Below are 24918 nucleotides of genomic sequence, written 5' to 3' on the forward strand. Positions count from 1 at the left end.
TGTATAAGAAAATAAATGTTACAATATCTAAAACAAACGATGTACAAATAATTTGTTTAAATTTATTTATAATTTAGAAATTATTGTGTATCCCATAGTAACGATGGTTAACAATTTTGGAACACACAACTAAACGTTTGAATATATTATACCTTTATACCAATATGAATACTTATAAAACCATAAGACATAATTTTTACTTAATCAGATTTTATCTTTCTTCAATATCGTGTGCTTGCACATGAATTTACGGTTTGGGCTGTTCCGACCATTATGCATTACTTTGTGATTAAAGTTGCATTTTAGTAACGTGACTCAAATAAGGCGATTCGCAAAACAAAGGTTCTCAATCAATGGTTTAACTTAAATAGGTATAATCGATGTCAATTTGTCTCTTAAGATACTGAATTGAAATAAAAATAATACACCGCTGTTATAATAATATGACGTGTATAATACTTATGTTAATTAATTTTAAAAATGTATTCTTTACTATCGTCATCGTAAAGCTTGATGTATGGAAGAAAATACATTTTTATTATAGAAAAAGGATACGAGTTTAATAACTATTTAAAGACATGTTTATTTTTTGCGTTAATATTATACAATTTTATTAACTTTTTGTTGTTTATTAAAGTTGATTAAGTAACTTGGCATCTAACATAAGTCCCTCGAAATTAAAATAGGATTAACAAGAACAAAATTAATCAATAAGGTATAAATACTGTACCAATCTTAGTTACGTTTTGATTGATTTCATGAAAAAAATCTGCTCAATGTACAAAGATCTGGAGATAGGGACAATGATATAGAAAACGAGAAGTACTATGAACTAGAAATTTGTCCATGTTGTATTAATATATGTATATTATATTTATACTGTTTTTTAATATCAAAGTTATATACATATCGTTCACATCAAATTCTTCAGATATATTATAATAATATTTTAAAGACGTGTGTATAATTTACATGTGACTAAAAGTAATAGTTATAAAAAATATTATGAAATTCGTATTCGTATAAGAATTTATTGATTTATATAAATAAAAACATATTTTGATTCTATACAATATTATTATGATTCTATGTTTTTTTATTATCGTTTTATACATTAAGTTTATTATATGCTTGTGGGATTTATATCTTATATATACATACATATAATATAAGATATATGCCTTTTAAAATAATATATTGAAACTAAACACTCTTGTTTATAAATATTATTTTTTTTAACTACATACTTGCATTTTTCATATAGTTTTAAAGTGTCTTAGTTTACAGCACTGCACTGGAATTCTTTTCGTTCGCGTATTTATGAATGTAATAAAGTATAAATTACCAAAACGAGACACTTCAAAACGCTTCAATTACGTAGTATAATGTAACTCGTGAAGCCATTTGGCAATATTGCTATTTTGGATCGATGGTAACGGGACATCGAGGTAGTTATAAAGCGAGTATAGTACCCTACTGCCCTTTAATACACACTTACCTTTTAACTTATCTTTTTCACAGAAACACACTCCTCCTAAATAAACACTTATATGTATTATTTATATAAATATAATATTATAAATAATATCAGTGATGTCAACAATTTTTTTATTGTTTTGCTTATCTGAATTGTAGAAGTCGTATACCATATTTATCATCGCTATACTTTGATTAGCTTATAGAACTGTAAACATTTATTATACTAGTATAATATTGAACTGTATAGTTATTCATAAAATTGTGTTAAACTCTATGATTTAAAAATTTCAAGCAAAGTTATCAAATAGGTAATAAGCACAAATATTTAGAATTTAATGTATGAAAAATAACAGACAATTAAAATTTTTTCAAGGAATAAATAGATTTTTTATTATATTCGTCACAATAAATTAAAATATTTATCTTTATCTGAATTATTTAAATAACATCTTAGGCCCGGTTTTTCAATTGACTTTAACTGGCAGTTAGTAGAATTTAACTGCTGGTTAATACTTTGTCCCAGTTAAACTGTTTTTGGAACTCCAGTTAAGCTAACAATCAGGTTTAACCAATAGTTAATAATATTAGATTCTGTAAACAATATTTCTCCCTCTAAACTTGCTAAAAAGTATCAAGTGTAGCATCTTTTCTGAAAGGTAATGTTCTTGAGCTGGTACTTTAGATAGGCCATTTATTTATAAGCATTTAAAGTTTAAATTTTGACTAAATACATATAAATTACGACAATGTTCAAATTATATTAGATAGAAATTCATAAAAGTTTTTCTTTTTAAATCTAAGATTTGAAAATTTAATACAAAGCTTCTAACATATTTTTACAATAGCAGTTGAAAAGTAAAAGAAACACGTGGTCACAATCTTTTTTTACAAGCATTAAAATTTTGAATTTTGACAACATACGTAAAAATCACGAAAATTCGCAAATTATTTTAAGCTAGAAATTCATAAAAATTTTTTTTTTTAATCTAAGATTCGAAAATTTTTAATAATCTATGATTATCTTAGACAGATAAACCGTCTCGGCTCAGAACCCTTTTTTCGTATGCAATGATATAATATCATTGGATTCAAATGTATTTCCATCCATTACAGTAACCCACTTGTAACCTGCTACAATACAGAAGAGCAACATCCATGACTTACCCGTTTTTTATTATTAAAATGCAAACTTCAATAATGTAAAAACCTACATTTAGTCAGCCACTAATGATCGTCAAAAAAAAATTTAAAAATTTGTAATTTGGTGAAATGTTTGTAAAATGTAAACTAAAATATCCAAACTTTATATGTATAATAGAAAATAGTAAGCAAATTTAGTTTTAATTTATTTTTTCAATATTGAATATATTTTGTTGGTCAGAAATGTATTACTATTGATTAAATTGTACACATTATATTAATAATAGAAGAAATTATTAGTAGATATTATTTTTTTTTTTCGTATATAAATGGTTGGCATTGTTATAATTAGGGCTCGGATGTTGTTGCATTTGCAATTTTTTTTCTATTGTTCGGATTCGTTGCTAAGTAAGTTATACATTTATTTCAATTGAGTACCAATTAATATATATACATTTTAAGGGGATTTATTGATTCCGCCGAAATTACCTGCTTAGGAAAAAGGTTTATATTGATTCCGCCGGCTATTAATTCCGCCAGCTACTGTTTATAAAATCTACATATTGATTCCGCCGTCTACTGTTTATAATATCTACACATTGATTCCGCCGGACACTGTTCATCCCCCCCACCACCAGTTTTATGTCTATTTTAAAATGTATGAATGTAACTAATTTTGATCAAATTTTATAATATTTTCATAAAATTTGATCACATGTCTAAATTGAATAAAATTATAATAATTATATAATTCAAAATGAAAATGCATAATTTAATTAATATGTGAATATATTATAAAATGTATAATCTAAATTTTATAAAATTATAATAATTATGTAGTTCAAAATAAAAATAAATAAATGTTACTACTTTTGATCAAATTTGGACACGTATTTTAAATAAGTGAACTTAGAAACTTTCTAATTAGACTATACGTTTTAAAATACATATACATTGGGGAAGGGGGGATGAAAAGTGTCCGACGGAATCGATGTGTAGATATTATAAACAGTAGCCGGCGGAGTTGATATAAAATCGGCGGAATCGATATACGCCCCATTTTAAGTGCAACTTTTTGCAATTTTTTACCTTTTTTAAATTTTATTGAAATTTTGTTGATTTTCGTAATTTTCAATACAATTTTATATATTTTTTTGTTAGATTATACAGTGAAATAACTTTTAAGGTAAGGTAGGTTTTTTTTTTAAAAACAAATCAAAAATAGTTTAAATAAAAAGTTTTAAATTTTGATAAAATTTTTTGTAGATTTCTGAAAAAATAAGGAGACCGCACAATTTACCAGATTTTTAATGACAACTGACGAGAATTTGAATTTGAATCTTTTTTATTATCTACTCGTTTAAAACATATCTAATAAAACTTTATAATATTACTTAATAAAATGACTTAATCCATTTCATAAAATAATTTGTTAATATATTTTATTTTTATTTTTTTGGTACAAAATATTTTTTCATTACAATTTTTAAGAGCAATTTTGGGTATTTTTCACAGCAATAATGCAATCAATTTTATAAAATTTTTAGTGCAACAACATCCGAGCACTAGTTATAATTTTAAATATATAATACGACTGGATACATGCCTATATTGATGTTGATGCTATGGACACTAACTTGAATACTTTTTTTATAATGCATTAGTACAATATTGAATTTTAATTATTTTAAAATTTCTTATTTTTATTGGTTTTAGATATTATGAAAGAACAACACTTGCAATAACTAATTTAATTACTTTAAATTTATTTTTTTGCAATTAATTTAATTAAATAAAAATAAAAATAATGATTACATAGGTGTCATTTAAGGTCTAGATAATCGTATCTAGTATCAAAATCATTATTATTTAATATATTTTGAGGTTTATTAGCATTATTTTTTGTTTACTAATTTCGTGTAAGATGTTTTTTACTCCGTACTCGTTTTGTTAATAAAACATAATATGCAGTTGATTTTACTTTAAATGTCGTTCGTATGATATTATTTCGGAATATACGTTCAATTCTAAGGGAGGTACTTCAGCTACTATTACATTTACAATGAGCACCGAAGGCAGTATAACGTTTCCAATGGGACTGGAACGCAATTGCAATAAGAGTAATAGCGTGTCAAGTCAAATTGATTTTTTAGTTTATTGCGTTACAACAATAAATCATGTAATTTAACAGCATATAAATGCCATCATAGGTCGATGGTGATATAGTATCATATTATTACCTATGTCGTTTTTCTCGATCTAAACGAAAATTGTGTTCAATCCTTAGAATAAGTACCTATGTAATATAGGTTCAATAAATGTTAACTCGGATATTGCAATTTTATAATTTTGGTGAAGTGGACTTTTGGAAGAAAATAAAAAAATTCCAAATAAGTAACCATGTTTTTTTTTTTATTCAAAAATTGAATCTACGCTTTTATTTTATTTTCCTCTGTAAGCTAACAGAACATTGGAATCTCACTCGTGGATTCTTCGAAATCCAAATTGAGCAGTGACAACTGAACATGCGTGTATTTTTTTTCACATTATTTTATCAAACAAACGGAGGAAAATGAAAAGTGTTGCATGTATCAACAAAAATAAATAATTATAACTTATACCATGTTTTAATGTATACCAAAATTTGCAGATATTTGAAAAAAAATGTATTATACCTAAGTACCTAATAATATTGATAATAATGAACACTAGCTAACATAAAGTTTAATGAGTATCATATAATATCAACAATATAAATACATATTTTGTATGTACTAATTTAATATACACCATCCATGTGTTTTGCTATCTTATGAGATTATTTGGATACGAGTTCAAATCAAAATTAAACATGTGGTTTAAATGACAATTATATCACACCACATACTAGTAAAACAAAAACTAAAAGAGTACAAACCTTGAATTCATCGAAGAAAATACCAATCCATTTGAAGACCGAAAAACCATTAAATTTTAATCTTGTGAAAATTCCTTGTCAATTATAATAATGTACACCTTTTAAGGAATTATGTCTAATTTTAATATTGTAATATCTTAAATTAAATCATTTTTGACAATTAAGTGAATATATGGGATAATATATTTGCTAAATATGCTTAATATGAAATTTATAATTAATTGATCATTATTTATTACTTAAGATACCTAATTCTAGCAGGAATCTAAGTAATTTAATCGAACTTCTATGTTAACATAAATGTATCTTATGCAATTTTGTATAGAGTATTTGTGTTTTGTTCAAAAAATATACAAATAAAAAATACAAAACGTAGGTACATAATATAATATTATTTATGAGATGTTTTTAAATATTTAAGAAGTATAATACCTACGTTTAACCGAATAGAAAAAAAAATCATTTCGTTTAAGTCTAGATATATGATACAGGAAAAAAAAAATTAAGCAAACAAAACATCTCTCTCGCAACCAGGCGTGTGTGACGGTTTACACGCACTAGAATGTCAGACGAGATTTAATTATTTCTTACGGCATGTAGAATTAACTTTCCTGAACCAGAGACATATTTCCATTAAGCACGCGCGAGATGCTAGGAATACCAGGATTTACAAAGTTACTTTCGGTATGATATTTTTCATGTTGTGTTATTATTATTTTTTTTAACCATTAAATCGCTAAGCAAAAGCTTAACGATTCTTATGTTTACACCCACCACAAGAACGAGCTGTGGAAATCGTTGTGTAAGGATTTATGACTTAATTACACCTAAAAAAATTATAATCACTTAAGGTAAAACAGAAGTCTTATTTTTATTTCACCTACAGAGGCCTTGACAAAATTCTTTAACAATGATTTTAGGCCATGATATTTATAATTTATGATTCGTCATCCTTCACTCATCGAGATAATATGATCGTCATCTTGCTGGTAATAATGAATACTATTTTACACACCACATGTGACACAGACGAGCTCAAGAATACGATTTTTTTTTAATTCCGATGAATTCGTGTTCCGGAAAAATTGTAGTAATCTAATATATACGTGTGACTCACGACTCTACAACTAACTTACGTCCTAATAAATGATACCAGTTTTGCAGTTTTCGTTTTCAATACCGTTTAGAAAAATAATATATTTTTAAGTATGTATCAATGTTAGGTTAAAATTTATTAATGATAGTATTTCAAAGCTTAACAAAATATATTATTATATTCACCACAAAAAAAAACATTTAAAATAATAATATTATCCTGAAAACACTAAAGTGAAACAATAAATTGAATTAGCAAGATTGGGTAAGATATTAAAGTAAGAAATTCTGTAATATATTATATTTCAATACCTATTTTTAATACACTATTACAGTGCTTCTTACTTAAAATCCATCGATTGAAAACATCATACATTTTAATTCAACTTCTAAAATAATTACTAATTTAAAAGTAAAAAGTGTGTCCTGATTTTAAATTTATAAATTTATAAATTAATTATATCTTTTGTAAATTATTAAGTAAACTTTGCTTGTTGGAGTTTGTTTGTTAACAACAACAACAAAAATAATTTTAATCCTATAAGTACAATCTGACATTCTATTGCATCATCTATTAATTCATCTCAATAACTATAATACATATATAAATGCAATTTAATCTTAATAATAATAATTATCATTATATTTCCGTGTATTTTGACCCAGTTAAATTTTACCCCCCGGTAAAAATCCACTAATGGAATTTTACCGGGGGGTAAATATTCACTAGCGAAATTTTTCTGGAGGTAAATATCCCCGGCGGGGTTAAATATCGCTAGCGAAATTTTACCATGGTAATCACTGGTAAAATTTCACTAGTAAATATTTACCTCCCGGTAAAAATTCCACTAGATCAAATTCGTAATTTTACGCTATTAAAATGTATTTAATTAAATTAATATTTTACGTTAACTTAACTAGGAATAAGGTCCATTTTCCCAGCCACCCCTACACTCCCCCCCCGCCATAAAAAACCCAAATAAATGTTACTAATTTTTTTCATCAGCCTTCATTTGGAATGTTTGATGATGATACTTATTTCATTTACATATACATAAAATCCATTGAGGATTAAAAATCAATTATTTTAGGGGAGCCAGGAAATGCCCCAAATTTTAAAATTTCAATTATCGTTTGGAATTTGTTTGTTTTAAAGATATTCATATATTTTGTTAACAAAAATAATTCGGTAAAGACCAATTATGTAAGAAGGAGGGGATGCCCCATTATATTTAAAGAATATTCATCAAATTCAAATATAATATTTTGTATTTTTGGACATTTTATGTGTCAATAAAAATGTGCTCCGACTTTTTGTCCGACATTAAAGAAATGAATCCGGACTTTTTGTTCAACTAGACGCCAATATGGTATAATTCGTTCAAGAAGTAATACATTACAATGTATGGTCAATATTAGTGGCTATGTACCTATACTGTTGGGTTCACTAACACGACATTTAGAAATATTCTTGTATCTTTAAAGTAAAATGTTATTTTAAATTTGTATTTAATGGATAATAATTATTTAGGTAATATAGTATTTATACAATTAGATATAGGTATAAGTTAGTGTACAAACTGTTTGAAACAAAAAAAAATGATAAAAGGATCTAACAAATATCATATCATCGTTGTTTTTTTTCGCTGGACCTTTATTCAGAGATTCATAAATAGTAGATAATAATAATCCCTTTTTATCTTAAAATCTATATTATCAAAAATATAATTATTATATTTTTTTAAATTGTACATATACCCTTGGCAACATAGGCCATTGTGCTTTAAATGACAAAAAAAAATTATTGTAAGTAGTCAAAATGCTAAATAATTAATGTTAAATATGTTATACATTTAAAAACGTTGCACTCCAACAAAATAGTTGTTACATCATTCAACTGGAAAAATAAAAACAGAATAAAGTAGTATTCAAAAAAATCTACCTATTTGAAGCAGCATCTGCTGTAAATACATTTGTACTATAGTGTGCTATACTACTTATATGTAAGTATTACCTTTTTGACTATTGTGGAGTTTGCGACTCGTTAAGACGACCAGACTACTCGAAGGTTAACTTGTCAAATGATAACATTATGTGTTATAGTCTTATAGGTTTACTAATAGCTGATTTTCGTATTATTCAGAATTTCAATCAAGACAGTACCCACGTGTATTTTGTAATAAATGATAATATTATTATGTCTAGGTACATACATAATGATATAATATAACATAAATAGTAAATACACCCATATATTTAGTACATTTATAATGAGAAAGGGCCTGTTAAATAAATGGTTTTTGGGTGGGAATGAGACATTTTATAACATTTAAAGTAAAACCTTTACATTGAAACCTCTAAAAATACCTTACACTCTCGGTCACTAAAACATTTGTCCGCTATTAAGAGGGTAAATAAAATGAGTACACGTGTCGCCGTACTCAAAATGTCGACAATTATTTGGAGGTGTCCGCTATTGAGAGGTGTCCATTAAGGGAGATCACCGTAATATATAACCAACTTATTTATTCGATAAGAAATACAGCGGACCCAACTTACTGTTCAGTACAATGAGTATAACCTCTAAATACCGGACACTCCCGGTCTCCAAAATTTCGTCCACTATTTGGAGGTGTCCGCTATAAAGAGGGTGATGTTAGATGAAGCATTCAAACACATAATAAATACCTAAACCAAACTTTTTATTTTCAAATAAATAATATTTTATTAAATCTAGTGGATTTTTACCCTGAGGTAAATAATCGCTAGTGAAAATATCGATGATGAAATTTTACCGGGGTAAACTATACCTAGCGAAATTTTATTTTAGGTAAATAATCGCTGGGGAAATTTTACCTGTGAAGGGGTAAAATATCACAGAGTTAAATTTTACCAGGGTAAAATTAACCTAGTGAAATTTCACCGGGGGTAAATAATCGCTAGTGAAAATATCACTGGTGAAATTTTATCGGGGTAAATAATAACAAGTAAAATTTTACCCGGGGGCAAATAATCACAAGTGATATTTTACCGGGGGTAAATAATCGCTAGTGATATTTTACCTTAGTGGGGTAAAATATCACTGAGGTAAATATTCGTGGTTACACCGGTGCATTTGATTTCATATGATTTCGTGAAACTCGATCGTATGTGATGAAAAAAATATAACTTATATAACGTATAATACGATTTGAAATATCGTAATAAAATGTCACTCCAATTGGTATGCCTCACAAGGTAGATTGCTATGATATTTAAAATTTAAATATATATATATATATATATATATATATATATACATATTTATTGTAACTAAATTGAATTTAACTGAACATAATCTAATTAGAATTATTGAGGTAATTTCTTCGGAGTATCACATGTTAGTAAAAAAATGTAAAAATTAAATATTTTATTCAGTCTTCTCAGATATCACATTTTGGTAGTTAAGATAACATTATATTTATATCTTTTAGTATATTGTATAGTCTATACGATATTACATACATAGTATATTATGTATATATCTATCCAAATTATAAATGTATTTTATATCTTATGATTTTTATGATTTAATTTTGTATCCACTTAAAACAACCCAAATGTACTCGTTGAAAAATTATTTAATCTAATTAATGAAATGTGGTTATGTTTGAAGTACTAAAATTAAGTTCTGCTGTTTCTGAAAGTGTATCAAGGTTTTGAGTGGCATACTTTCGTGCCACTCCACTCATCGAGCTTTACATCTTTTGACTAATTATCTACTAATTTGAAATTGATATTGATATAATATTGAAATTCTCAGAATAATACTGTGCATCGAAGTATGAAATTAAAACATGTAATGTATGGAAAGAAAATATTTAAAAGATAATACTGATAGAATATAATAAAATACAATTTTAACAATTATGATTTATAAGAATTTTATATAATGGAAAAAATATATAAAAACCAATAAATGCTTTTTCAGAAAATTCGTGTTTATCTTCTAAGAATCATTCTATATAAATATGGTGATCATCCGTTAATCATACTCATTCCTATTTGAAGACAGTAACGCTAACTACACCTTATTCGATCACTGGAAGGTTAGGTTTCTACGTATACGTACGGACTTGTGACCAAGGCCGATGAAGGTGTTGACGATTTATGGTCATTACGAGTGACAAAATGTAATTTATATTAGTGTATTGTAACTATAAAATCCAATATCCACTGTAAATTCAATTTTGCATTTCATGTTTGTAATTGTATCTTCACACAATACCAATTTTGATCGGACTTCGATAATCATCGACTGAAGTCATCTAACTCCAATTTAATTCAATTCTTAAGTCTAAATTAAGTTTCAAAAACAAAATGTTCTTCTAAAGCTACCATAGCACCCATTCAGTCATACGTGCTTAAAAAATCTGGAGTCAAGCAAAACCTTTCGATATTCGTACACAGGATGCATTTCAAGTGTGTAGTTTAAGGCTGGTATCACTGAGATTTCCGTGGTATGTACCCAAACTAAATTTACACTGTGACCTACATATTCACAAGAACAAAAAAAAAAATCTAGCCCACCAATATCAGAATATGTAGCTTTAAAATCTTTTGAATCGCAACATTACCTGGACGTGTCGGGAGACGTTGGCTTGGACTCGGGTGAGGCGACCTTCTCTAAGCCGCGAGACAGTCTCAGCATTTCGGCACCAAATTGATGCAAGGCCGACATAGTGGACGGTGTAGGCTCGGTGTCGGGTAGCCACAGCTCCCGGGCGTCCAGAGACGTCATTTCCGTATCAGTCGATCCGACTGATGGGTTGTGTCGGAATGGCTGCGGGGTGCCCCGACAACTCGCACCGGGCGTCATTGGTCGGTGGTAGTGATCACGGTTGTGACGGTGGTGATGACCGGACTGATGATTGTCATCCACGCTATCCGCGGCCCCGCTATCGTCTTCAGCTGCGGCCGTGGACCGTGAACCCGATACCGATCCACCATTGCTGCCGTAGGGTTTCGCCACGCTCGGACTGGCCGTCGAATCGCCGCAACCTCTTTGCTTTCGACCACTACCGTTATCCGTCGACGGCGTCATCACGCCGGTCAGTTCTTCACCGGTCGCCAACCGTACGTCCGTCTCGTCTGACCGAGTTCTCCGGTAGTTCCGGCGCAACATACGCCGCCAGCTCCTCCTCGTGTTATCTGCCGACACCAAAAAAAAAATGGGTTAGGAACAAAAACTATAACATTTATAAATTTATTGAACCTAGAATATAGATGGATGGTTGTGTGTGATCAGAGGGGGTTAATACGGTCTGGGGCAATTTGTTTTTCAGCTTAATGAATTATTCCACGTACAATTTACTTGATGTCGACTTTTTCAAATTCACCGATATTGGACCCGACGTAAACAACGACCGTTACACTTAGCCTTTTGAATTAATTATTCAAACACTAAAATGATGTGCTAGTAGTTCGTTACAATTTCCATGTCTACTTTTAAAAATATTCAAGTTCAAATATCGGTAGCCTTCTGATATTTTTGCAAAGTAGGCAAACTTCACGTAGCTCTTCAATGTCAACACAGAAATAAAAATAAACTTATTCAAAACAATTCCTATTTTTAGCAAGAGTTTGTAAGTCCATATTTTCTAAAATTTGCAATTGAATTTCTCAAGACGAGCTTTCGAAGTTTTAAACCTGGATTTTCAATATAAACACATTTAGTCCTGATAGATTTTAAAATCAACATAGAAGTGTCAGTAATAAACCTGCAAGGGTACAATTAAAGGGTCAACCTCACGAACGTGTATAAATCGCCCTTATTAAATTTGGAAAGGTGAATTCAGTATAAAAAAAACAATGTAAAAGTAAACATTCCGATTTGTACTTCCTGGTGGATGTGAAAAACGCTTTTAAGCGTTCTATGATTTTGTGCGTTGGCGATTATTATTCGAGCGCGAGCATAGCACGCAGTGATACGGCTGCGTCACACATGCATTAATATTCATGCACGCACTTACAATGTTTTGTTCCCGATGTTCTCTATAAAGAACGGTCAACACCCAATGTACTTATAACGATAGTAAAAAATTATATAACCCAATTTATCGGTTCTTTTAAAGTCAAAATAATAAAATATAACCATAATACCTAATATTATAATACTAATATATTATTTATAATTGTTATATGTATATGTAACCGGGAATGTTGAATTTAGGAAATGATAATAGTTCCTACGAAATGTTGACAATTCTTAATAGCGGAAGGAAATGATATCATTGCCTAGTACATATTACCATTTCCTAACGATATCAGGCAAAGATGCCTAATTATTTTTAGATATTTTATTTTAATCCGCCTAATTTAAATATTACTTTTATCAAACATAAACATTAATTACCCTGCTATTACCCTAATAAATAATCAATGATCAAAATTCAATAAAAAATCAAGTGTTGTCAAAAATTATTTTTTATCACTTTAATTTGTTTAATTTAAGCTTTTTTTTACATTTTTACTGGTATGGCTATACTTTTAAGAAAACACTTAAATGTTACGATAAACATGCGATACCCACGTGGTAGCCATGACATTTTCCAATCAACCATTTTATCAATATCAGTCATTTACCTTACTGATATTTTTAGAACACTGACAGTATTGACAGTTGTTGCAGTATGATGGTTTTTAGCACTTCACCATTATGAGTTAGTTATCGTTATAATAGATATTATATTGTATAGCCTATCCATATAGCTTGAAACATCATAATAACCAATGTTTTCGTGTGAGAAAGCGATGAGTGATAACATTTCCTAATAAAATACGGAAATGACAATGCAATAATTTCCTTTCACTATTAGGAATTGTCGTAATTTCCTAAATTTTCAATATTTCCGTTAACATTTATACTACATGTGTTAAAATTAATCGAATTACAAATATGTGAAAAAATCTTTATGGATTTACTAATCATGCCCACCACCTTTTACTTTTTAATAATGCATTTAATAAAATTATTATTTTTGGAATATTTAAGTAAGCTGAACAATATTCAACCAAATTGTATTATATTTACAAATATTTGATATTTATTTGTTTCATTAAAACATTTTACTGTGCTGATATTAACTTCAAACATTCTACAAAAACTAAAATCTACTTATCAAACGAGGACCACAAAATATACAAGACACTCAGTAGTTGATATCACTACAACTTTAAATACTATTATACTTATATGTTATTGTTACACCATAATCATAAACCATGAATTGTGTGATACACTCATAATTATTTTTTTATCAACAAATACGCCAAAAATTATTGTGCACTGTCCTAACTGTTTCATTTACCTCAATTTCGTTATATCTATATTCTATGACTTCAGTGTACCTCAAAAATTGTGTTTTTTAATTGTACGAAAACTTAAAAGAGGCAAAATAAAGTGGATTCAAGCCACAAACTATACAGTAGAGTTAAAATTTGATTTATGATCTGATGTTAGACGATACACGTATACTATTCACACGAGGAATGATAATGCCTCTCATAGGTATTATGTATGCTACTATTCATATAAAAATATAATATAATATTTACTTATATATTGTCAAGAATTATTGTTGTCATAAGATGACAAATCGACCGAATCACAAAAGTTGCAAATAACTATTGACGTCGCATAGTATATTATAATATAATTTTTAATGTATCGTGTAACGTATATATAACAATACTTACTACACATAGAGGCCAACACTGTAAAATAGCGATATTTTTTTTTTATTTCGAGGGCATAAGCCATGGTCATATTTATCCCGTGAACAAAAAAAAAAAAACAACACATTATTATTAATTACTATCCAAAAAAATAGTTCGAGAACACCATATCGATTATACATTAATAGAGCAGATAAAATAATGAAGAGAAAAAGCTGGCTTTTTGTGACGTAAGTATATAAATGAATCAGTTTTTGAAAGATAGTTATATCTATTTTCAAAATCAAACAATAATATTGTTTAACTGTTTTAAAAGTTTTCAATTCATAATTTGTCTATTCAACGGGTTTCTTTGGTAATTGATAGGATAATCGATAATTAAAAAACCCATATAAATTTCAACAAACTATTTTATGTTATGTATTGAATTAAACAAAACAAAACAAAAAAATAATTAAATATAATAGTACAACAAAAATAGATGTTATGAGCATATTAATCAAAAAATAAATAATAAGCTTACAGTGAATTTTAAAATGATTGATTCGTTCCATTATTTGATTTATGAAATTATTTTGATTTCTACAGCACCCAAATTATAATAAAAAAATATAACCTTTATCCAAATGTGAATAATGTGAATATATTTCATATATTGTAGAGTTATTAAATATTTTTTAAAGTTTTGTATATCAAAACTTCAAGAACTTGATCGTCGATATATCCATTATTTTAATGTTTTTTATCATCACAACATATATCTAACACGGCGTATCGTATAGGCAATATAGGTATTTAATGATTGATCAGAAGAGCAAAATAATTTATAATAATATTGGTCATTATTTTATACTTGTCATTTTTCACATTAATCAATATTTTTTGTTTAATTGACATGTAATCTTTATTGATTTCATGAAAAATACTTTTTAACGAAATTAAAAAAAAAAGAATATTTTGAAATTATACAAAACTGGCAGGCAACCATTCAATTATTACATTATTATAGTTCCTGAAAAATATGATCTCATACGAAGCACATTATTTGATTAATCGCTGGTAATATTCAGTGTCTGTGATAAATCATTAGTAATTCACGAATGGAATATTTTGTAAAAATGAAAAATACTTTTCACCAGTCACTGGGCTATTCTTAAAAAAAAATATATTGCCTGAATGAGATGGGTAGTATGGACGTGGGGGACTAAAACTGGATAAGTGATATTAATCAACAGTCGGTATATATTTTTTAGAGATGATAGAAAAACCATAAACGAGTTGTGTGTTTGTTTTATTTTTATTTTAGTGTTATATTTAATTCTGCTGCGTGGTCGTGTGACGATAATATGGCAATAGCGTACGGAAAGTTGAAAAAGACCTTTAGTTTCAGTGCCGCTTAGAGTGCAAAAAAATTTAAATTATAAAACATCATCGCGCGTTGCATATATTTCCGAGTCTTTTGGGTTACGTCATAATATTATTATACGAACTCCTCTGATGTTTTTTGGAGCTGTTTTATTTATTTTTGTGAATTCTACGTCCATCTGTTGATCGGCTTAACAAGTACCCATGTACCCATACTGCTCAGATTAACGCAAGACCACTATAATTCTATTGAAAGTATTTTTTTATTAATATTGAGATTCAAGGTTATTGAATTTGGGTTAGTTATCGAAAAACATACGTACGCGCATGAATAGTTTCAGCCAGATTTCAATCATTTGATTTACAGAAGTTTTCATTGCATATTGCGTATGAATGTAATATTAAATTTCGATTTACGAAGAACAAAAATAACGTAACCTACTATAATACAAATACATGATATTTATATATTCATACACATGCAGCTTAAAATTATAAGTGTTTTGTTGAGCATCATTTAGAAATATTATATAATATTATTATATCATATAGTAACAAGTAACCAAAAAATTATGTAAAGTAAAAATGAATATCCTTACCAATATTTATATTTATTGTTAACGCATAGCAGGAATTGACGATAAATTTTAAGTTCGTTAAATTCAATAGATATTGTGTACATTTATCGATACACCAGATACCTATTATATTTAATGTATATTTAGTATCGATATTATTTTGTACAATGCTTTTTACTGTTCTATGATTTTACCTACCAAAATTTAATGCCTTAACTATTTAAAAACGATGGAAACAAAAGTTATTTGGTTTTGTTTTTTAAATATTTTAATTTATTTTTTGATTTTTAAAATTTGCATTTTATTACCCCTGATGTGTACAACTTATGTGACCGATGAGTAGAAAATCTTTATATACGTATATATTTAGAAATGTATAGGTACATTAGTGCACGAAATTGATTTTAATGTTAGAAAGAAGACGGAATTTATTTTTATTGTTTCTGCCGGAAAACAAAACCATCACGATAATCGCGTAGGAGGTCGTTATATAGCGGAAAATAGTGACGCCCTAAAATGTATAGACAGTCGACTATTTCGTGAACAATATTAAATTCCATTACTATATAATATATATAAGTAATATTAAATGATTTTATTCGTGCACGCAATTTTATTACCTATCCCAGTAATTCGATGATTTTATGTGTCCATGCAGTTTACCCCTGTCAGTAAAATCAATATGCATTAAAATTTTATAACACACTAACAATTGTTGTTCGATTAATATTGAATGAGTTAGTTTAAATTATTTTCATAGTTTATATGCGATACCTATTTTATTAAACAGTTTATAATTTACAAGGAATCTGCATCGAAAATGCTGTATATAGTAGATATGCATGGTGCGAAAAGTACATAATAATATTACATAAATCGAATTTTGTATTCTAAAATATATTCACATAGGCAATGGTCAACGGTATTAGTGAGTGACCCACAGGACGGGATGCGATTTTAAGAACTTTACGTGTATTGGAGGGCGTGGGCGTGGGTGGTAGCTTAATATCGTATTTACATTTGATAAATTAATTGTCCCACATCGAAATTTTATAATTATAAAATTATACTCCTATCCCAATAGCTGCACGTATTTATTTTAAAGTGTTGGCACAATGGCATTAAATTTAAAAAAAAAATGTACATCAACCTCTCCGACGTGTACCTCGAACGTTATCGTTAGTCAGTCAAATACGTGATAATAATACTCCTACGGATTAGTCAACGACAAAACGAAGGCCACTGACATTAATTATGCATGATTTGGGTCCGCAAGACAATATGAAAGCGAAGCGACATAAACGGATTAAAAACGTTTGAGAATTTTCCTATAGGTGGACGCCAATGCAGAGATGATTACGACGTAAAATTTTTATTAAGTCGAGTAATGCATTAATGTGCATTGGAAAATTATATCAATAATATGTTTCCGGATGTCGATAATACTTACAAAAAGAAAACTTCTTATGGGGCTATTATATTTATAGCACATAAAAATACACACAAAATTACCATTCAGATTTGGAAAGACCTATTTTAAAATGTTTCACAAATTGTCTTAAATTGGAAATTGAGAGCATAGCATATTATGATAGTTATAGAAGTATAATTTTTTTTAAATTTTAAATTACCGCAATATAAATAAAGCACTTAGGCTTTTTATTTTTTTAACTAATTGAATAACCTCTTTTTTAAATCAGATTTATGTAAACATTTTAAGTTATTACATACAAAACATACACTAACGTAATAAATAAACTAATGACTTTTCTCACAAAAATTTAAAAAAAGAAAACCACTAATACAAAAAAAAAAACAAACAATTATATATTTTGTCTTCATTAAAAGTACAAATGGAACAAAATATTGTATTCTACGCAATAATTGTATTTATAATTTTAAGATATTGTAACAGAACGTCAAATATAAGACTACAAATGTCATTAACATTTAGGATTCAATGCTAAGAATAAATTACTCCGCGTTGGTATAGTTGGTACGCAGTTAATGTTTAATCCAAGATGAGTAAATCGATGTCATGGCACGCACTGCAAATTTAATGTGAGCGATTTTTTTCCGTCGTTGTTACTATGCAAGAATTTTATTCGTAAATAAATGTCCTATAGATAGTGTAACTTATGTCATTGCTTTTTTATTCAGTAACTCAATACTGTGTATTTTTTCCTTATTTTACTATATCTTTTTTGTTCTGTTAATTTTTAAATGTGTACAACTTAACTTACTAAATGCATTTCCGTAAACATATTTGAATCACTTATTTCAAAAATCTTTTTGATCGTCACTATTTTCCTAAAAAATTCATATGCATGTGGATCAGCGACCAAATTATGTACCTTATTCTTTTAGTTTCTGAGCAGAACATCCAACTATATTAATATTACAACGATGCGTATTTTTTATACCTCTATACACAATAGATATTAGAAAAAAATGCTTCGATTTTTAATTCTGCGCAACATCAATTGGTAAAAACTTCACCTATTGATTATGTTCATTGTATTTCTATGAAACTAAAAACTAAGAATGTGTTTAATGATCATTTAATATGATGTGAAATGCAGTTTTTATTTTTTTATAACACTTCTGAATAAAAAAAAGCGTATAGACCTTGAATTTAATTTAAGATCAACATATGAGTCTCTTATTGAACACAAATTCTCAAATTTCGTTCCACCAAAGTAAAAAAAAAAACTGTGAATTAAACTGTGATAATAAATATGTGGTTTAGAAATATAAGGGAATGTAACGTTTATAATATTTAAACTGTTAATTTATTATTTAATTATTATATATCATATAATGTACATGAAAAAAAAAAAAAGTAATATTCAATATTATCTGAGAGCGCTATGCTATCAACTATATCGTTATACGATTGTGGTTTAATTTATGTAACAACAGAGTAATTGTTTTCGTCGTAACTCATTCATAGAATATCGCATTGATATTGGTCCAACTATATATTATTGAAGTAGGTAAGTGTGAAATTTAAAAGCTTGTTCAAGCTGCCTGCTGCTGATGTAGTGCTTGGATACACGCATTATATTTGTTCATCTCACAGAACAAAACAGTTCTTACATATTCCACAAATTCCATTACAATACTTTTACGTCTTAGAGCGATATTTACAATATATATATTTTTTTATTGGTCACAATACGTATTATAATAGAATGTATTACATAACAAACCGAGTATAATATAATAGGTTTGAAAAGCATATTCGCATTTCACACTCGAAATATTGTTGTCTAACACATTGAAAAAAAGCTAACGGTGATAATTTTTTGAAGAAGGAACTAAATTTATAATATAAATAAGTAAAGATAGAATTAATGGCGTTAAAAGTCTACACTTTAAGAGTGATTTTTTTATCACATTATTACATTTGTCCACAATGTTGCTAAACAATGTTTTAAATTTTAAATTTGGTATGACAACAAACACTGTTCAGAGTATTACAGAGTAATAAATTGTAATAAATTGTAATTTTTCAGTTTTAGAACATCTGACTAAAACGATTAACTTAAATTAAATTATTATATTAACTATTTAATGTATTTAAATTTACCCCTTCCCTCAAATGAACATAACCAGTATGTTGAATCTTCTCAGAGAATGAATGAAAAAATGTATGGAGGGTGGCTTACAATTTACATTGTTAAATAATGCATTGATAATCAAATTGCAAATTCATATTTATGAAAATTTTAAAGTGAATTCATTTGACGAACATATTTTAAAATATAAGATATATATTATTTTTTATACAATTTGTTTGATAACTGTCCCGTATAAATAATACATTTTTTTTAAATTCTTTTACTTTTTTAAAAAAAAAAAACAATTAATTCAACTAAATCAACATTTGTACAGTTTTTTTTTTATATATTTTAGAAATAAATCTTCTAAAGATAAATTTCAATAATAATGGTTTTAACCAATTACTATGATAATTTGATAAATTATTATGATTTGGGTTAATTATTATTGTCCCTTATCTTCAGAAACTATTATCTTGGAATACTATCATTTGTAGTTTTAGGGTTAATATTTGGTTTAATAAATGCGGGTACTAATAACCAAGAAAGTCAATTATTTTGATTTATATACATAGATGTTTCAAAAATAAATGCATGACATTAATAATTTAAAATTAAAAAAATTCTATAGACCAAAATACTATTCATAAATTCATTATTCTATGAAAACATGAGCATATTGTAGATATTAACCATACACATGCCACTCGTGATATGCATAGATCCACTATACAGATATTACTATATTTTAGAGTGTCTATATTGGTGTCAGCTCTCTACTGTCACCATTCCATCACATCATTCAACAACAAATTAGACGTTGCGGCAAAAAAAACACTGCTTTTATCACGCGGTAGGAGCAACGATTTTGACGTAATTGTCGTTGAACTTTTCACTAACCCGACCACCGATTAAGGACAAACGGAGGGAATATTATAATTATATTATTACGACACTGCAGTATGCACGCATACGAACGTCCAACTTTTATTATTTTAATATGTTTATGTGTTTTTGACGTATAAATCACTTGTTGCCGTGACAGAGTATTTCGCGCGAAACGGACAAAGCTGACTCGCAGACAATATAATAATTTGCGAGTTGTAACATTATACTATTATTATAGCATACGTGTGCGTGTTGGTAAGGTCATAAAAAAATACACGAAAATATGAAATTATGTGGAACAATAATATATTAAAACCTATTTCATTCCCTAGCATCTCTTTTCAGGTGTCATACCAGAATGCGTGCCAAGTGAAAGTACGAGTATAATATGCAAAAATAAAAATAAAGGTAAACTCAACGAATAAAAATGACCAAAATTTAGAAGATTTTCTATCGTAAAATTATATATATAAAAAATAATTTTATTATATGTGTAGGTTAAAAAGCAGTTCAAATCCATGTCTTATAATTCTTATGAAGCCGAAAAGTACTAACGATCTCTTCCCGTTAACAGTTGTTTTTAATTTTTTTTATTATGACAAAACGAAAAAAATTTTGTTTTGTTATCTTAATGATCGAAATAAGAACTCAGTAGGTACGGAATTTTTTATCATTTTTCATTTTACAAATAAACTTATTCTGAAATCATTAAAATCAATAAAAAAATTTATTTATTTTAGTTTGCATAATATTTTTGTATAAAATAAATATTACTTTATACGAATACGTAAAATAAACATTGTTTTAACTATATAAATCAGCTAGAAACATATACGCGTGTATATTATATATTTTAAAATATATTTTGATTTTTTTTTTAAGAGAAAAATGTATTTTATACCATTACAATGGGTCACAAAAAATCAGTAGCTTCGCGTATATCCACAGAGCAAAATGTTATCTCATTCATAAAAGAGCTTGTTGTCAAACATGGAAGTTTGATTTCAATCTTTTCGTGATAACAGTAAAATAACTTTTGCAAATAATACGTTCAATATCTCGATTCATACGGTGGTACATAGTTTACTAGTAAATTCTGTTCTACTCAAATACCTTTTTAAAATGAATACATATTAAACGCCCATTAGAGTTTCCGAAAAAATAAAAAATTCTGAAAATGTCAATGATTAGCGATTTCAGTAATGTCGATGAGAGTGTAAGTGTACAAATTTCAAAGTGCTTAGCAGTTTGTTTTGTGAAAATGTATAAAATAAAACATTTCTATAATTATGTTACCATATTATAAGTATAACAACAAAATACTTGGTATTGTCAATTTAGGTACTCAATTTACTAGGTAATAAATAAATATTATTCATATTGACTACCTACCTATCGATTTTAATCATTAAATATCATGTATATAGTGGAGATGTACCGATTTAAACAAATTAGAAATATTCAAATATTATTTATTGAAAGCAACGACTAGTCAAAAATAACTGATGCTTGACATTGACGTTAACATATATACCACGTTTTTATCAATATCCATCATCACGGCAGATTCGAAAAAAAGCAAATAGGTAACTAATATAAATTCTTTATTTGAACCAACGAACGTTGAAAACAAATAAAACAAAAACGCATTTACATAATAATAAAATATACATTATGTAAGACTATACAACGATACGAGACAAATACTCATTTCGAATAAGGTTAGATTAGGTGGTGGAGTATTGAGCTGACTAAATAGGATTTGTTCTCAATTTCGATTACGATATATACATTTTTCAGTTCAAATTTTGATAAATTTAGTTTATGTTGAAATATATTTCCAATTTATTTGTGTTAGGACAAATTTAATTGTATAAATTCATAACACAATCTAAGATAATTTGAAACGTTAAAACCTGTAATAATATGAGTTGTGGTTTCAAAAGCTGTAAACCTATATACTGTATACAGAATACTTCCAATTTCTATGGACGCTTGAAAATAATTCGGTATGGCATTTGTCGATTTTGTGATAGAAGATAGTCTAGAAAATGAAGTGACGTAAACAAGAATCGGTAAACGATTTACAGAATGTTAGATACTTAAGTATATGTTGTTCACTTTAATTATTTTTGTGTAAGACTGGAATACATATGTATTTATATTAAATGTATATATTGACATAACCCATATATACAACAAATGCATAGTGAGACTATTAGATAAATTTCATAATTTCATAATATATAAAGTATGGAAAGACAACAAAGAAGACATTGATGTAAGAAGTACTCACTAGTGACACTTTGATTTGATTATATTTTACTATAGATGTTCAGCGGTTATTTAGGTATGGTATTGTAGGAGATCACAACTCCGTGTTCTTTTTAGACCGAGTTGGAGTTTGTCGGAGAATTTTGGTATGTGAATATTTTTCATAATTGGATCGAAGCGAGAAATGGGCATTTTAAAGAATAGATTGTAGTACATTTTGAAGTCTTCGTAAATTATTTTGATATGAATGTCGTCGTGGACAGTATGGTTATAGGCAAAAAAGAGAGTATTAGTCGTTACAGACTGCAATATGAAACCCAAATTACATTATATTATATTTTAAAGGAGGATAATAGAGACAATTTTGTTGGATTTCGGTCAACTAAAATGATATAGTATATATTATATTTATAAATAATATATCAGCTAAACGAGCCCCCCCCCCCCCTAAATGAGGATATAATTTCTTTCAATATTTTTTCACACTTAAAATAACATTGTTTTCGAATTAATTCCTGATTAGTGCTAAAATCTTATGGTGAGGTTACTGAAAGTTTGAACAGTATTATCGTACATGGTAATGTATAGTAATTACTATACGAATAGAAGTTCAGCGTATTTTTCCGTATCATCTTGAATTAAGAAACAAAGTTAAATTGATATTTTTACAAGACTAGATAGTAGATATATATATAAAATATTCAAATTGAAAAATTAAATTTGTGTGTCAATTTCCATTGCACTAGAGGATTGTCAGATCTCCAATCCTAGTTTTTAGTACATAAAATAACCAAACCAAATCGTCGTTTTAGATAATAATCATCAATGTTTTATTACAATTGTTACTGAAAAAGTTTCCGTATTGAGTCTTTGTAGTGTTTACATAAACTTTAAAATTACAATAAGGCCAAATAAGTCGTTTTTTGTCGAATATATTTTTATTTTATATCAGTTAACATTGATAAGTTATGCGTGGTTGATTTTATGTATTTTTTTTTTTTTTTGTGGACGCTGAGCTAAGGTATTTATTTATACATAGTAGTTTTTTAAAACTGAGTAAATCCTATAATATATTTATTTAATTATATTTCAGTAATGATTCTTGTCGTGTTTAATAAAAATAAATTTGATAAAAAGTAATATCATACAATCGAGTGAGATGAAAACTTGCATTTTCAATACACGATGTTGCAGAGTTTTCCCACGTATAGGCGATTATGACAGGATAGGATAGGTAAAAATGTTAACTATTTATAATTTCACTCGATTAATTTGGTATTATATTGACAATTATTTAAGTATGTTCTACAAATTACAATAACTTATTTACAATTTTTAATTAGAAATTAAGTATTCAAATCAATGAATAATATAAGCATTTAAAAAAATATTCGATTTGACTTGGTTAATAGTTATTAAGATCAAAAAAATTTCAAAATAAGTCCAAATAATTAATTGAAAAGGCAAATTGTAGATGTTTGTAAGCTTAGTAAAATCATAAGCATTTGAAAACAGTCCGTCTTGAAATGTATATATGCCTACCTCTGTACTTTTTTTATCCCTACAGTAAGTTCAGTTGTCTCATATTGGTAGTTTATTCCTCTAGTTAACTCTGGTATTCACGGAGTCCCACACTTGTGATCCTGTAATTTTAGCTGGCCTATCCTTTAAACTTTATAGTCTTCCGTAAATGTGTATATCTTATTATTATCAAATAGATTGTATTACTTTATTTCTCACTGTATATACTTTTCACTCGCTTCGTTATTCTCTGCAGTTAAAGTTAGTCTTATTTGCCATCGATGACATATTCTTTAAAGCTTATAACTATTAATAATAGTTATTATTTTTCCTGAGTCTGTGTTATATGAGAAGATGATTTAAAATATTATAATTGTGTACA

The 24918-nt window shown here is 27.6% G+C and overlaps 1 protein-coding gene across 1 annotated transcript in view; it reads right to left on the bottom strand.

The window, feature by feature from the left end:
* 5-HT2B (5-hydroxytryptamine receptor 2B) overlaps nucleotides 1-24918 on the bottom strand; it is a 182700-nt gene that overhangs the window by 12178 nt on the left and 145604 nt on the right. The window contains exon 4 of the mRNA XM_089219342.1: nucleotides 11248-11821. Coding sequence (XP_089075468.1) covers nucleotides 11248-11821 — 574 coding nt within the window. The remainder of the gene's footprint in view (nucleotides 1-11247; nucleotides 11822-24918) is intronic.

This window comes from Diuraphis noxia, unplaced genomic scaffold (genome assembly GCF_037042655.1).
Source record: "Diuraphis noxia isolate RWA-SAM2 unplaced genomic scaffold, SU_Dnox_SAM2 contig0002, whole genome shotgun sequence".
Lineage (NCBI taxonomy): Eukaryota > Metazoa > Arthropoda > Insecta > Hemiptera > Aphididae > Diuraphis > Diuraphis noxia.